Below are 16,869 nucleotides of genomic sequence, written 5' to 3' on the forward strand. Positions count from 1 at the left end.
AATTGTACAAATGTTTTATTGAAAGATGAAATAATTCTCAGCATTTAAAGCTTTTTTTTCTCATAGTGAACATGTGTTCTCCTTTGCTGAGAAATATAGTTGAGCTGAAAACATTCAAACCTCATACAGAAGGATTCAATAAGATATACACACATGGACACACACACACAGATCTATACATAGTATATGTGTCACCCAGCAGAGAAAGGACTGCGGTTTATACATGTACTCATTTGCATATCAATATTTTTCCTTGTTCAAAAGGAACAGCTTGGTGTGAGCATTGATACAAAATATAGGCTATATTAAAAAACATAAGCAGACTTAATGGGAATTATTGTACCGCCTATTTGGCATGTGCACCTTTTCAAACAGCATTACACTAGTAAGAATCTATCATGCTAAGCAGCTGCTCAGTTTACTTCTCCAGCGGGTACAAAGACCTTAAAGCACTCGAGTGAAAATCAGAACGAGAGGAGAACTAACCGTCAACGTCATTCAGTCGTCTACCTGGGGGAGAAAAAAAATAATGTTGTATCACTTTACACAGGTATTACTACTGGGTTACTATGTGGGATTAATCTATGTAATTACATTTAAGTGCAAGTAGTTACATAGCACATACCATTTTAGTCTCTTGAAAAATAAAAGAGCGAGAACAAATGGTTAGTGTTAGGCCTACTACTACCTGACTGCAGTAGTTCATCTAGTAAAAAGTATCCTGTAGTTACTCATGTAAGGTGTAAAGTGAGGCCAAGTTTGTTTTCCTTTTTTTACATAATACACACACTAACAGTGCTGAAAGTGTTTAAACACAGATATATGTGAAAGTTCAAGCTCTATATTTCATATTTGCTGAAGTTTTAAATGTACGTGAAATCCATAAATCCCCAGCATTGTGCATAAAACAGTGGTTCCTTTGTGAGTTAAAATTACTATATGGAAAAAAAAAAAAACGTAACATGGGAAGCCTTTCATTAAATACCAGCTTTAGAAAGAGCAGCTGTAAAAAAGAAAAAAAAAATCAAGCACTGTCGGGTGAGCAAAGGTCTAGAGCTTTCCATCCTGCATACAAACAATTTAACATGAAACAAAAAGGGGGATTCCAATTTCAAACTAATGTACAGCTCTTGGAATTCTTTGGGTAAGGCATATAAAATGGACATGATGTCTCAAGGTAGTGTCATTCAGACAGTTCAACATACACTCACAACCAGCATTAGTTATATCCCTGAAGACTAGTACTACTTCAATCCAACACAGCATCTGAATGAACCTTTTCGAAAACGTCTGTATTATGAAAATGATACATTACAAAATGACAAAAGAAATAACAGGGCACATTAAAAGTTGAGACAACCAACAAAGGCAGTGAAGGAGAAGTGCTTCCTCAATAAACCCCTTATTGAGGAGTAAGCTAGACTACCATGGAATTTTCCGTCCTTTGTTGAACATTCTCACTCACTCTGGCTGATGACATCACAGGAATCACAGAAATAGAATGCTAAAAATAGCATTGTTAGAACTCTCTCCAAGGCAAGCGGTGATCTAATCTAATGACATCACAGGGGTAGTGAGACAGACTGCTGTGAACCTGTCAGCTTCCTAGAGAACAGTAGAGACGTTTTCCTATTAACCATATGACAGGTCGAGGAGAGGAGTGGGGAGAAGGTTCTGGAGGGACACAAGGGGACAGCTATAAGGCTGTACATCAGAGTTCAGTGCTGGTGGGAAAGTTAGAGCCAGGCTTCAGCTCTGAGACATTGGGCCCTATTCAATCAAAACTGCTATCCTGCTTTCGAAGATAAAAATGGACATTCTTCCTACACAGCGAGAAAGCATGTTTGAGATGAGTAATTGTTACACGCTGTAAAAAATTTACTGAGATAATTCATCCAAACATGCATTGATAGTGAAAGAATAATGGTGGTTTTCACATCCTGGAAACCCGGTTACTGGGCCCCAAGTCACATAAGCATAAGACCAAACTGTGGTTACAACCATGTATCCACAGGGTATAATGAACTGGTTAGGGTTGGTTCAACCAGATTTCTCAGAATCCTGGTTCAGAAGGCCTGCAGGAAATAGAACACTTAACAGTTGAATTTTGTAAAAAAAAAAAAAAAATAAAAAACATATTTGTATAATGAAACTGAACCGTTGTGTGAAGGTATCTGGGTGCTGCGGGGGATATGGGAATCAGTGGGTCACTGCAGCACAGGTTATAGGGTCAGAGTTCATCTCTTGCTTCCCTTCATATAGGAAGGGATGGCTCCCCTGGCTGTCAGGCCCTCGAATCGCTTGTAGGTGTAGTTGATGAAGACCCAGTCCTTATTTTTATAGTCAGCCTCCGCTGCTGCTGCTGCTGCTGGAGACTTGGTGGGTGCTGCTGCAGCTGGGGGGAGAGAGAGAAAGGGGGAGAGAAAGGAGAGTGACAAAAGAGGGAGAGGAATGTGGGAGCGGAAATAGACAAGGTGAAAGGGAGATATTTAGAGTTGATAGCCACAAGGTATACTGTACAACCACACACACACACACACACACACAAGTCAAGAATAACACACACACTTTGAAAGACACAGGAAAATAGTTTCTGCCGAAACTCTTGTCTTTCTCTCACCTGTGGGTGAGAGGATGTCCGACTCGGGGAACTCGTCGAAATTTGACGTATCGTCTATGCTTTTGATCTCCACGGGAATCGCTGCAGGTCTCTCCCTGGGTTGGGCGACAAACACAGTAAGACTGTAGTAAGACCTGGACTTCTTGGAACGCCGAGGTATTAAAAAAATAAAATAAAATTGTTTTGCCTATAAACTGTTCCTGGAAAGAAGTCCCTGTGTACCTGATGTGGTCGTAATCGACTCCCTCAAAGAATGGGTTTCTCTTGATCTCCTCCACCCCTGTCGCCCCGATCCGATGATCTCCCTCACAGCAGAACCTAAGTAGGAATAAACCAAAATGTTGATCCTGAGAACAACCACATAAAGGGACATAGAAGTGTACCTGCCAGAGATACAGTATTTTGCTCGAGATGACATTCATGTTTTACAATTGAACCATTTAGTTGACGGTCATTCTTATCAAGAATAACATACTGTACAATGGCCTCTATGGACTGTTTATCCATCTCTCTCTCTTTTTGACCATGTTATATGTAGTGCACTCTTAGAAAAAAAGGTGTTAAGTAGAACCATATAGGGTCTTTCGGTTTGTCCCCATAGGAGACAACAACCTGCTATAGAGCATGCTAGGAAATATGTTAACGATGGGTGTGGATTTGAGTGTTTTACTCTACACAGAGTACAAATGACACAATCACACATTCGCCTTTGGTTATTAACGCCAACAATTGGGTCCGTTTAATAAACCCCTGAGTGTTAATTTGGCTCTTTATAGAGTTAATTTAACTCCTGAATCAACCTTAGAAATGTTACACTGAAAGATCAACACTAGGTAACACAGGCCAATTTGCTGTACGAATATTCCCATACACACTACCATTCAAAACTTTGGGGTCACATAGAAATGTCCTTGTTTTTGAAAGAAAAGCTACTATTTTGTTCATTAAAATTACATCAAATTCATCAGAAATACCGTGTAGACATTGTTAATGTTGTAAATGACTATTGAAGCTGGAAATGGCAGATGTTTTATGGAATATCTACGTAGGCGTACAGAGGCCCATTATCTGCAACCATCACCCCTGTGTTCCAATGGCATGTTGTGTTAGCTAATCCAAGTTTCTCATTTTAAAAAGGCTAATAGATCATTAGGAAACCCTTTTGCAATTATGTTAGCACAGCTGAAAACTGTTGTTCTGATTAAAGAAGCAATAAAACTGGCCTTCTTTAGACTAGTTGAGTATCTGGAGCATCAACATTTGTTGGTTTGATTACAGGCTCAAAATGGCCAGAAACAAAGAACATTCTTCTGAATCTTGTCAGTCTATTCTTGTTCTGAGAAATGAAGGCTATTGAATGCGAGAAATTGCCAAGAAACTGAAGATCTCGTACACTGTGTACTACTCCCTTCAGAGAACAGCACAAACTGGCTCTAACCAGAATATAAAGAGGAGTGGGAGGCCCCCGTGCACAACTGAGCAAGAGGACAAGTACATTAGAGTGTCTAGTTTGAGAAACAGACACATCACAAGTCCTCAACTGGCAGCTTCATTAAATAGTACTCGCAAAACACCAGTCTCAACGTCAACAGTGAGGAGGCGACTCTGGGATGCTGGCCTTAAAGGCAGAGTAGCAAAGAAAAAGCCATATCTCAGACTGGCCAATAAAAACAAAAGACAAATGTTCGTTTGAGGTGTTCGGATCCCAAAGAAGAACATTCATGAGACGCAGAATTTTAAAAAATATGCTGGAAGAATGCTTGACGCCATCTGTCAAGCATGGTGGAGGCAACGTGATGATCTGGGGGTGCTTTGGTGGTGGTAAAGTGGGATATTTGTACAAGGTAAAGGGGATCTTGGAGAAGGAAGGCTATCACACCATTTTGCAACGCCATGCCATACCCTGTGGACGACGCTTAATTGGAGACAATTTTCTCCTACAACAGGACAATGACCCAAAGCACAGCTCCAAACTATGCAAGAACTATTTAGGGAAGAAGCAGTCAGCTGTCTGTAATGGAGTGGCCAGCACAGTCACCGGATCTCAACCCTATTGAGCTGTTGTGGGAGCAGCTTGACTATATGGTAAGTAAGAAGTGCCCAGCAAGCCAATCCAACTTGTGGGAGGTGCTTCAGGAAGCATGGGGTGAAATCTCTTCAGATTACCTCAACAAATTCACAACTAGAATGCCAAAGGTCTGCAAGGCTGTAATTGCTGTAAATGGAGGATTCTTTGACGAAAGCAAAGTTTGAAGGACTCAATTACTATTTCAATTAAAAATCATTATTTATAACCTTGTCAACATCTTGACTATATTTCCTATTCATTTTGCAACTCATTTCATGTATGTTTTCATCAAAAACAAGGAGATTCCTAAGTGGCCCCAAACTTTTGAACGGTAGTTAAGGTACAGTTTAAACCATTCTTACACCTATCCTTTTAAGCTCAAGAGGGTTCAACTTTAAACACAGAGATAAACAGGAATGCTCAGGTACTATTTAAAATTTTAAAAAATACAATAAAAAAAGCTTATTTAGATTCACACGGGTTCTATGTAGAACCCTTCTTGTCTTTCAAAGAATCCTTATTGCCATCCAAAGAACCCTTCCTTCCAAAAACGGTTCTTAGGATGAGAAAGATTCCAGTTTGAACCCTTTGCCTTACAAAGAACCCTCATCTTCCAAAAAGGATTCTTCAAATGAAAATGGTTATTGGTAGAACTCCATCCCTCTGCAAAGAACCATTTGGAACCATTTTTTTCCAAGAGTGTACTCGTGCTCACCTGAGGATGAGTTCCTTGGCCCTCTCTGAGATGGGGACTTCCGGAGGGAAAACCAGAGTCTCCTTCCAGTTCATCACCTTCTTATATGTCTCCTGGGGTGTCTCCGAACAGAACGGGGGGTAGCCTGGAGAGAAACAAAGAAACTTAGACAGCAATCCTAATTCAATCCTAACTTACTTCTTGCAAGTTAGTGCCTGTGTTCCAATCAATCAAACGATCACTCTTACCAATCAGCATCTCGTACATGATGACCCCCAGGCTCCACCAATCACAGAGCTTGTTGTATCCGGTCTGCATGAACACTTCCGGGGCGATGTAGTCTGGAGTTCCCACAGTGGAGAAAGCCTGAGAGAGGGAGATAGGAAAGGAGAGAGAGAGGAAAGGAGAGAGGGAGAGGAGAGTTACATTTACATTTAAGTCATTTAGCAGACGCTCTTATCCAGAGCGACTTACAAATTGGTGCATTCACCTTATGACATCCAGTGGAACAGTAGTGCATCTAAATCTTTTAAGGGGGGGTGAGAGGGATTACTTTATCCTATCCTAGGTATTCCTTAAAGAGGTGGGGTTTCAGGTGTCTCCGGAAGGTGGTGATTGACTCCGCTGTCCTGGCGTCGTGAGGGAGTTTGTTCCACCATTGGGGGGCCAGAGCAGCGAACAGTTTTGACTGGGCTGAGCGGGAACTGTACTTCCTCAGTGGTAGGGAGGCGAGCAGGCCAGAGGTGGATGAACGCAGTGCCCTTGTTTGGGTGTAGGGCCTGATCAGAGCCTGGAGGTACTGAGGTGCCGTTCCCCTCACAGCTCCGTAGGCAAGCACCATGGTCTTGTAGCGGATGCGAGCTTCAACTGGAAGCCAGTGGAGAGAGCGGAGGAGCAGGGGTGACGTGAGAGAACTTGGGAAGGTTGAACACCAGACGGGCTGCGGCGTTCTGGATGAGTTGTAGGGGTTTAATGGCACAGGCAGGGAGCCCAGCCAACAGCGAGTTGCAGTAATCCAGACGGGAGATGACAAGTGCCTGGATTAGGACCTGCACGGCTTCCTGTGTGAGGCAGGGTCGTACTCTGCGGATGTTGTAGAGCATGAACCTACAGGAACGGGCCACCGCCTTGATGTTAGTTGAGAACGACAGGGTGTTGTCCAGGATCACGCCAAGGTTCTTAGCGCTCTGGGAGGAGGACACAATGGAGTTGTCAACCGTGATGGCGAGATCATGGAACGGGCAGTCCTTCCCCGGGAGGAAGAGCAGCTCCGTCTTGCCGAGGTTCAGCTTGAGGTGGTGATCCGTCATCCACACTGATATGTCTGCCAGACATGCAGAGATGCGATTCGCCACCGCTCAGAGGGCATTTTTGACAGGAGTTGACAGGGTAAGAGGTACGCCCTGCTTTAGACACAGCCCAGTCAGTAAAACAACCTCTAGTCCCTGAAATGAATAACCATTTCAAGTAATGTTCTGAATTGACCTAATTAAAATGCAGTCAACCCTAGCCTTTTTCTCTTACCATGCCACACAGTACATTCGCTGTGGAAACCAAGCTGACGTAACTGTAACCGTGCTGTAAATGTCAGCCCATAAAAAGGGACAGAAATCCAACCATCTGCACACCAGATGTGTACTGTATCTCTGCTACTACACTGGCCTTCTTCATTTCATCTAGAGAAATCGGGTCTATACAGAACGACAGGCTCTCTCGCACGAAGAGAAAATGTGGATTTGGAGATGCTTTACTCTTTACAGGAGAGAACACTTTTTCCTAGGAGTGAATGAACACGGATAACCAACACATTTCAAAAGCAGAGGCCATTGGTAAACCGTCTTATACCCTAATTAACTACAGTCGCCTTTGCTGCGTTTATGAGGAAGTTTGGGCTTAAGACCGATCCTCCAGTGGAGTAGTGACTAAAGGTAGCCAGAGCTCCATGACACTCACCAGCTGTCGTCTGTTCCTCTTCCAGGTCTCTGCTTTCCTCTTGGAGTTCATGTACTGAGATGCTGTGGAGAAGAAATGATTGGTCTTAGGCACAACTCAGTTACAGCTACGCACCCAGGAGGAAGATCCATGACATATATATAGTTGTATTAGCTTTCTAATTGTATCTACTTAAATTCATTGAGTATAGCTTTATTGTTGTACTCACTGAAGTCGTTGGAAACGCTGTGGTTGAGGTTCCTGTAGAACTCTGTCCGATGGGCCTTCTTCAACCCTGTACACAAGCCGAAGTCTGATAGCTTCACATGGCCCTGAACACACACACACACACACACACGGTTATTTGTGTTACACCACTTCCTGGGGATGTTTCAGTAATAACGCATGACAACATCAGAGTGTTCTGAAATCACACTTCCTGTGGTGACTTTGAAACTGTGTTGTGGATTTATAATTTCAGACTCGACACTCAGGTAGATCACCACATTCTAATGCTGATGTAATCCTCCTGTGTGTGTGTGTGTGTGTGTGTGTGTGTTGATGTCATTTCAAATAGATTTCAACCTGCTTGCTTTTTTATAACCGAATCAAAACATCTAAATGTAAATGGCATGTTATAGAAGGGTCCAGAGCACTTTTTAAAAATTTTTTAGATTTCACTTGTTTTTGAGAAACCTACCCTAACCAGCGATTCACTTCCTTATCCTCGTTGTGCAGTACAAGGGGCTCTGAAAACACATGAACAAGTGCTCCAAAAACAACCAAATACATTGTTTTAGAAACGCAAAAATAGGGTGGCGCAGTTTTGTAGACGTTGTACACATAAAATTGTCATTCTGAACTTTATCCGCAATGTTACATTGCATTTTGTGCGACTCAAGCTGTTTCCTTTATCCAGCTGTTCCATTCTCCTTGTAACTTGCTGATAGAATGAACGGAGCGGTATCACTCAAGTTGCAACTAATTGAAATATAACGTTCCAGATAAGGTTCTGAAAGACAAAATTTTGTGTACAACATCTAAAGACCTGCATCACTATACTGAGAGATGTTCAGTTTCTAAAAGAACGTATTTGTATGTTTTTGGAGAATTTGTTCATATTTTTCGGAGCCTCCCGTACAGCACAACGAGGACGAAGAAGTGAAGCACTGGTTGCGGTAAATTTCTCAAAAACAAGTGAAATCGCAAAAAAAGTGTCTGGACCCTACTAAAACATGACATTTAGAGATTTGGTCGTAAAAAAGCAAAAAAAAAAGTAAAGACGTTATTTTAACCAGATTTCAACCTGTTTTAATGACGTAATTTCAACCAGATTTCAAACCGTTTTAATGACGTTATTTCAACCAGATTTCAACCTGTTTGTATTCATGGGTTCATATGAGAGGTTCATGGCTCTGTTAAGGGCGGTCTTCGACCATCCACCGGAGGGCAGAGAAGGAGGTGAGCGACTATTCCAAATCCGGCAGGATGCCCAGACCATTGCGGAGTACGCCCTCACCTTCCGGACCGTGGCAGCCTCCGGTGGATGGAATGAACTGGTGCTCTGCACCCTATTCCGTAGAGGTCTGCGCGAGGCGGTTCAGACGGAGCTGGCGTGCCCGGACGACAACCTTTCTTTGGACGCACTCATCGCGATGGCCATCTGTCTGGACAACTGTAGTATCTTGGGATGCTTCTTAGATTGATGACACCGGACACATGAGTACGTTTTATTATTTAATTGTTACTTAGAATAACATTACCGGAATGCACCTGGCGTAAGCTTCCTGAGGCGTTTCCGAGCACGGTTTTATGGCAGACTAAACGGTTACGGATAATTAAAGCGAATCACGTATTGAGTCAATACTGACATCTATTGGTAAACATAATACTTAACATAAATATACCAGGTTACTACAGCAACTTTCTTTGGGAGTGCCGGAACCTTCCTCACCCCTCGCCCTCCTCCTTTGGCCGTTCTGAGGCAGTGCCTGAACCCATGGAGGTAGGGGCCAAACGTCTGTCCTTGGCAGAGGGACGTCGTGTTCCTATTGCGGCCAGGAGAGGTACCAGCTTCAGTGTTGTCCGGTGCGTCCCAACCCGGGGTCCACTAGGGCAGAGGGGCGGCTGTCCCTCAGGTGTGGTCTCTACAACTCTAGTGGACTCCGGTGCCGCGGGGAATTTCATCGACCAGGCCCTCGCCTCCTCCCTTAACATCACCTCATACCCGCTCTCCTCTCCTTTTCCTGTCCAAGCAGACCATTGGGATCCGGCACTATCACGCACATCACAGCACCACTCAACCTCACCGTGGGAGCCATGCACCAAGAAAGCCTTCCTCATCATCACTACACCCGTACAGAAAGTCATCCTCGGCCTGCCGTGGCTCCAACGTCATAACCCCACTTTATCCTGGTCGAAGGATGAGAATCACAGCCTCGGCACCAGGATGCCGGAAGCCCTTCTTTCCCTTACCCTGTGGTTCCACGTCCACCAGGCTCTGGAGAGGAAACCTGCACCTGTTACCTGCCCCCCTGAGCGCATCTACGTTCCCACGGGTGTCACATCCCTCGCTGCTGGACACCCAGGTATCACCTGCACCATTCAATCCATCTCCGCTAAGTACTGGTGGTCCACCTTGGCGCAGGACGTTGCCCACTCTGTCAACTCCTGCTCCGTATGTGCCCAAACTAAATCTCCCTGGCATGCTCCAGCAGGGAAACTCCTTCCCCTTCCCGTGCCTCAGCAGCCTTAGACCCATCTGTCCATAGACATTGTCACTGATCTCCCCCCGTCTGATGGTTTCACCACTATTACGGTTCTTGTGGACAAATTCTCTAAATCCTGCCATTTTATCCCTCTCTTTGGTCTCCCTGCCGCTCTCCAGGTTTCTGAGGCACTGTTCCAGCAGATGTTCTGGCCCTAAGGCCTTCCGGGTGGACATTGTCTCCGACCATGGCCCCAAATTCACATCGTGAGTATGGAGAGCCTTCACGGAGAAGCTGGGGGACACGGCCAGCCTCACATCCACGTACCTCAGTCCAGCGGGCAGGTGGAAAGGACTAACCAGAAGCTGGGGAGGTTCCTTAGGACCGGCAGGGGGAGTAGGCCCGGTTCCTTCCCAGGGCGGAGTACGCACAGAACTCACTTCGTCACTCCTCCACCGGGCTGACTGCCTTCCAGTGCGTCCTGGGATATCAGCCAGCCCGGGCCCCGTGGACCCCAAGCCAGATCGAGTGTCACGCCTACTCCAGCTGCCGCTCTCCGGCGCTCTACGTCGCCGGTCTACTAACCACAGGTCCTGGCACCATCATTGCGCACACCTGGACCTCATCATCACCTTGAATACTCTCCCTTGATTTAGTCCTCAGTAGCCTCAGTCATTAGGCAGTATTGGTTCTGTTCTCGTTCAGTACGCTTCTCATGTTTTGTTGATCTGCCGTCTCTTACCATTAAACGTACCTTCTGCACCTGCTTTCTGACTCCAAGCGCGTACGCTACAGAGTGTGTGTGTGTGTGTTTGCTTGCATGTATGTATTACATAGCATGTTCTGTGTATATGTACCTTGGAGTCCAGCAGTACATTGTCAGGTTTGATGTCTCTGTGTATGAAGCCCATCTGGTGTATCGAGTCTATGGCCAGGACCGTCTCAGCCACATAGAACTGAGTCTCCTCCTCTGACAGAGTATCCTTCTTCATCAGCAACGTCATCATGTCACCTGCAGGGAGTGCCACAAAGAGCATCAGCGTCGCACACACAATTGCAAACATGCACGTGCACACTTCACACACACACCTCCAGGTAGGAACTCCATGAGTAGGTAGAGGTTCATCTTGTCCTGGAAGCTGTAGAACATCTTGACCACCCACAGACTGTCTGCCTGCACCAGGATGTCCCTTTCAGCCCGGATATGGCCCACCTAACATAGAAAAACAACACATACTGTAGATCACATAAAATGAACACACAGACATTCTCTCTACACTAACGCCAACCCACCCAACATCGAAACACAACACATAGAAGGAACACACACACACCCAATCTCTCAACACTGATGCTAACCCACCTAACATAGAAATATAACACATAGATCACAAAGAATGAACACACACACACACATTTTCTCTACACTAATGCTAACCCACCTAACATCGAAACACAACACATAGAATGTATACATCAATAAGCCTACAGGTCCAGTCCCATCCTCTAGCACCAAGACCTTTGATATTCACAGATTTGGAGAGGGCAGTGGAGGAGAGGGGGTACATTCAGAAATAGCCATTGCTGTTGCTACATAAACAAAGTTAAATATCCATAATACGTTGGGAAAATAAGGAATATGTTTCAACACGACACAAGGCTTAAAGAGGAAGAATGTGAAGTAATCATGTGGCCTTAGATACAGTACATGTCCTTAGATACAGTACATGTCCTTAGATACAGTACATGTCTGAGCTGAGCGAATAAAAGGGACACAGGGCTCTATTATCAGCAGGCGCTAAGGAGACTCAAGTGTCGAACACACAATAGTTTGCAATTTCATCATTGTAAAAACGGACTGGCATTACACCAGGTTCAGCCATTTACATCAGCTCGCTTGCGCTGAGGTGGGAGGAGTGGCAATATTTGAGGTATGTCCTTAAAAACAAGCGCATAGTGACAATTTCATGCAGTGCTAAAGGGAAGTTAACCCACCAAAAGCAGGTTTTAACGGTAACACAGTTGATAACGGCATGGAATCTGAGTGTGGAAGCGCAGCCTATGCAGCAATGGCTCACAGTGCCAACGGAAAGAGAGATGTGTCTTTTGGGCCTTAGAATCATGTATTTAGAAACATTTTAAAAACTATTTGTTCCCCTCCCACTTCGTTTAATTTGATTAAAAACCAAGCATAGTCTTGTTTAGCAGCTTCGTATAGGTGCATATTTTTTATCCTGGCCATGCATTAGCTAAGTAGCCTACGAATGAAGGGGTTTTAAATGGTCTACTGAGAGTGACTTGAAACATTTTGGAGTCACTCTCAGTAGGCAACGAAACAATTGACAGGACCCTAGTATTTTAAATAGACGTGCAAATGTCATGTTAAGACATTGACGCGAGATGTGATTTATGAAATCACGCTTCTGACCCCATCCTATTTAGAAATATTGTTGTTGTTTTTAAAAACAGATTGCTTGTTTTTCCATTTCATTTTTAAGAAAAACCAAGCATGCCCCCCACCCTCCACTCCCAATGCATTGGCCAAATAGCAGCCTATCAATAAAGGGTTTGGCTCGTGAGACTGCTTTGAAATAAATCTTAAATTGCCAAAGCTTTATTAAAAGATCAAGTTTGGGAGCAGAAAAACATACCTTTTTTTTGCCTGCTCACGTTCTTATTTTGGATGTGAGTAAAAGCAACAACTTGTTTTAAACAATGTCTACCTTAATATTATACGCCCAAAGAGAGCAATTATGGTGCCTGTAACAGTATTTAGACAGCCTATTTAAAACAAGTTGTTTTTTCCTTTTGATAAGAATTTGATCAGAATGATTCACTCTCTTTCGGAATTTAATCTTGCTTATTGACATCATTTGGCAGGTCCATGGCACAGACAAGGCAGACATAATTCAATTTACAGTAGGCGTAGCCCCTATATCAGTGTGAATGCTATGTATTTCCATATTGAAGTCATGCAATAAGGCTTCTTACAATGTGGACTGCAAACATGTTCAACGTATTTAGCAAAGATGGGATAGGCCTACATACTTTTTTTTCTTATGCTGTTTCTGGAGGCTTTTTAACAAACTGAGCTATAATGGACTCACTTTTGAATTAGAGTTGATGACAACGCAATACGTAAAAGACCGTACACAACATGAAGAAATCCATATTTAGCCATGGAGCACGTTCTGATTGAGCAATGAGGGGTCAAGCCTGGACACACCTTCAACTTGTTTAGTAATCAAAACCCAGTCTTTTCGTGCCACCGCCAGCTACTGCACCCATAATTCCAGTTGTCAAATAACTCAAATATTTCTGACGCCCCGAACCTATTGCGCTACCGTCAGCGCTATGATTTACCATTGTGTTAGGTTTGTTAAAATAGAGCCCAGAGAGAGAGAGAGAGAGAGAGACAGAGAAAAAGAGAAACACACACCTGTTCCTTCTCCAGCATGTCAGCCTTGCGCAGGATCTTCATGGCATAGACATGACCTGTGTCCTTCTTCTGGACCAGACGCACCTGTTGATCAGAGGGCAAAGGTGATCCAACATGAGTTCATGAGGTCATGGCAAATGGGAAGGGATTTACATCATCGCCATCAAATTATTTTCTGAAATCAGTGGATTAGGCAGTTCAGACTGAAAAACACAGGACTGTAGGTGAGAGTGGGGTAAATTGAGCCACCCTTGTTTGTGGGATAATTATAAACTATACAAAATGTATAATTTGACCAAATATTTAGGAAGAGGTCATTGTTTTATAAGCTGCAATAGGAGGTCCTAAACCTATCATGAAAGTATGTCCTTGTAGCTTTGTGTGCTAACATAGTCAAAATGTTAAGTTGAGCCAATGGCTATGGGGTAAAGTTAACCAATCGTTGAGCCAATGGCCAAGGGGTAAAGTGAACCAATCATTAAGCCAATGTCAAGTTGAGCAAATGTAAGTGTTTTCTTCCCAGGAGTAATGCAAGGCATTATCGCTGGGATATTTAAAAAAGATAAGTTTTTATTTAACTAGGCAAGTCAGTTGAGAACAAATTTTTATTTGCAATGACGGCCTACCCCGGCCAAACCCGGACCAATTGTGTGCCGCCCTATGGGACTCCCAATCACGGACGGATGTGAAACAGCCTGGAATCAAACCAGGGACTGTAGTGACACCTCTTGCACTGAGATGCAGTGCCTTAGGCTGCTGTGCCACTCGGGAGCCCAAGGATATGAGCTGGACTATGTTAAAAGTGTTCGTTAGGTGTTAAGCCTGTGTTAAAATATGCTTAAAATTATTAAAAGACAAAAAGTGATCGTGATTAACCCATACCCAGGTTAAATTGTGCCAAGAGACCACTTTTTTTGGACAAGCTATTTTATCAAAACTGTAACGTTTACATGAATTCTTATTATTTCCAGGGATCCACAACATCTTGAAATAAATGCAGATATCAGTGAAGCTGAATGTAAAAAATGACTCAACTTACCCCACTCTCCTCTATTGCTGCTGAGTGATAGATAACTTACAGCAGGGATAGAGAAAATGGGAGGATCCACCAGAGCGTGATAACAAACATAACTCAGCTACACTTTATTGACAAACCCATTTTTTACCTCGCAAAGCTATTATATTGTGAAATGATAACTAATTACATAGTAATAACCTAATTAGGACTGCAATAGCTCTATGTAGGCTTACCTCTCCAAAAGCTCCTCGACCAATCACCTTGAGGGACTCAAAGTCTTCCAATCCCAGCCGGGTTCTCTTCAGCCTCAGGAACTCTGTCTCCTTACGTGCATGCTGGGAGCGCCGCATACACTTCTGCAACACAGGGTGTGTGTAAGTGTTTGTGTGTGTGTGCGTGTGTGTGTGTGTTACTACACTCACCTCCTCATCAGGCAGTCCCTCCTCATCCATCACCCTCTCCAGCTTCTGTTGCCTAGCAACAAGATAGGGGTTGGGGGTCAAGAATCAAAGGTTAGGGTCAAATATGTTGATTCAGGAAGTCCCCTCCCAGCCTGCAGCTCCATACTGAGCACTACACTACCGGTTCTTTAATTGATTTGGGGCAGTTATGGAGGAATGGTGACAGAAAAGGAATGACCCATTCATATGTTCTCAAAGAGAAATAAACCATAAATGTTTTTCTTGAAAAAATGAGGGAGCTTAGCCAAACCAGCCCCTATAATTATTGTATATTCTCCTTTCTAAGCAGGTCTGTGACACCATGAACAATATTCTTGTGTGGACTTCCTCTTTTGGCACGGCTCGTTGGTGGGTAGGATGAGCTGTGACTGGGTGCTTGCTTTGTGCATAACTTTATTTTTCAGACGCCTCTAACGGCTTCTGACACTCAACCGTCCCGCGGGGGGTACACAGATCCTGTAGAGGTATTAAAGGTATAAAACTATTTAATTTAACCTTATCCCTGGCATTTCTGGATTCAGGTTTTGATTGAATGGGATTGCATTTTAATTCAACAACTGAATATAGATTTCCCAGGACCCTGGTAGGACTGCTGATGGTCAGCAGTGGGTAAATCAAGATATTATCAAACTAAAAGTACTTCCAGATGCATTGTGAAAAGCACTAGTCATGGGAAAAGCATATTTCACAGACACACTGAAACATCGTTCAGACTTATTTTACTACTGCATTTATTGTATTGCCTACACGCATTGGCAGGGTGCGGTTACACCCATTTCTCCCCCAGGCAGGGTGAGGCTCTAAGCAGAGAGAGAGGTCGAGTTGAGGTCAGTGATGTGTAACACCTCTACTCTCTCTTCCTCTTGTTGGTGGCACTGTGCTGCCTTCTCAGCTTCGGACATGTTTTGAGGAACAACCTTTGCTTTTCAGAACCCTGTCAATGTCACTGATCTTCCTAGTTCCAGCATGTGAGAGCATGGTGCGTGTGTGTGTGTGTGTGTGTGTCAATGCCATAGCACGCACCTCATCTCTCTTTCCTCATGCTGGGATATCAGGTTACTGTAGAAGTTCTCCAGGGTCACCTTAGCCATGGTCACTCTCTCCTTGGTGTGGTTACTCATCGAGGAGCAAGAGGAATGACCCCTCGTCGCCATGGTTACCTACCCTCCCCACACACACACAAATTGGAGCACACAGTGTAAAGTATCCTATGCCCTACTATCAAGAGAGTGTGTGTGTGTGTGTGTGTGTGTGTGTGTGTGTATACAATTGCATCAGAACAGACACATTACGAGAGATGCCTGTTGTAAACATAGCCATAGACTCTCACTTCAAACACAGCTTTGAATCGGCATGAGTCACACATGCCCTCTCCACTCTGGTGTTTGTCTGCCACAAGTCCACACACAGCCCCTCAAGTTAACACCAGAGGCTCTGGACAGCCATGGCAGAGACAATGAGACAGTCTCTACTAGGGATTTATACTTTCCATCAGCTAACACTCAAAAAAGACATGAAAGCTTGAGTTGTGCGAGGAGAGAGACTATATGAAACAGACTCCTCTGGCAATAACTTTTCTTAGACTGGTGATTTGTGGTCTGTAATGCTCGGCCGAGGACATTAAATGATCCCTATTTAGAAACAGCAGAAGAACAGTATCTCAGAGAATGTGGAGCAACCAAGGTAAAAATGTGTTTTATTTTGGATATTGTGTGGATATTTGGTTTTTCTCTCATCAATAACTATGGAACCAAGCATGCCATGAGTATGACAACTGTATATTCTGAATCTGGGTGGATGGAGAACAATTTTTTTTTTTTTGTACAAAATAAGATGTAGGACTTCAATCTTCATGTTCATAGTCATGACAAGCTTTGTTTATTCGTTTAAGAGCTATTAATGATTAAAATCCGAAATATGTATTTTTAT

General features: G+C 43.7%; 2 protein-coding genes across 4 annotated transcripts in view; one reads left to right on the top strand and one right to left on the bottom strand.

Annotated features, from left to right (window-relative positions):
• stk38b (serine/threonine kinase 38b) overlaps window positions 1-16,869 on the bottom strand; it is an 18,163-nt gene continuing 1,294 nt past the window's right edge. The window contains exons 2-14 of one of the 2 annotated variants that reach the window (XM_029682769.2): window positions 15,964-16,100; window positions 14,902-14,953; window positions 14,713-14,835; window positions 13,462-13,545; window positions 11,112-11,235; window positions 10,880-11,034; window positions 7,544-7,646; window positions 7,336-7,397; window positions 5,631-5,748; window positions 5,404-5,527; window positions 2,843-2,938; window positions 2,621-2,715; window positions 1-2,395 (exon numbers count right to left, since the gene is read on the bottom strand). In XM_029682769.2, coding sequence (XP_029538629.1) covers window positions 2,238-2,395; window positions 2,621-2,715; window positions 2,843-2,938; window positions 5,404-5,527; window positions 5,631-5,748; window positions 7,336-7,397; window positions 7,544-7,646; window positions 10,880-11,034; window positions 11,112-11,235; window positions 13,462-13,545; window positions 14,713-14,835; window positions 14,902-14,953; window positions 15,964-16,094 — 1,425 coding nt within the window. In that variant the 5' untranslated portion in view covers window positions 16,095-16,100 and the 3' untranslated portion in view covers window positions 1-2,237. Of the gene's footprint in view, window positions 2,396-2,620; window positions 2,716-2,842; window positions 2,939-5,403; window positions 5,528-5,630; window positions 5,749-7,335; window positions 7,398-7,543; window positions 7,647-10,879; window positions 11,035-11,111; window positions 11,236-13,461; window positions 13,546-14,712; window positions 14,954-15,963; window positions 16,101-16,869 lie in introns of both variants that reach the window. The other variant, XM_029682768.2, reaches the window with a different exon arrangement.
• Window positions 16,289-16,869, top strand: part of cept1b (choline/ethanolamine phosphotransferase 1b) — a 21,899-nt gene continuing 21,318 nt past the window's right edge. For both annotated transcript variants that reach the window (XM_029682771.2, XM_029682775.2), the window contains exon 1: window positions 16,289-16,623. The gene's annotated coding sequence lies outside the window, so the exon portion shown is untranslated. The remainder of the gene's footprint in view (window positions 16,624-16,869) is intronic.

This window comes from Oncorhynchus nerka, linkage group LG15, assembly GCF_034236695.1.
Source record: "Oncorhynchus nerka isolate Pitt River linkage group LG15, Oner_Uvic_2.0, whole genome shotgun sequence".
In the NCBI taxonomy this organism is placed as follows: domain Eukaryota; kingdom Metazoa; phylum Chordata; class Actinopteri; order Salmoniformes; family Salmonidae; genus Oncorhynchus; species Oncorhynchus nerka.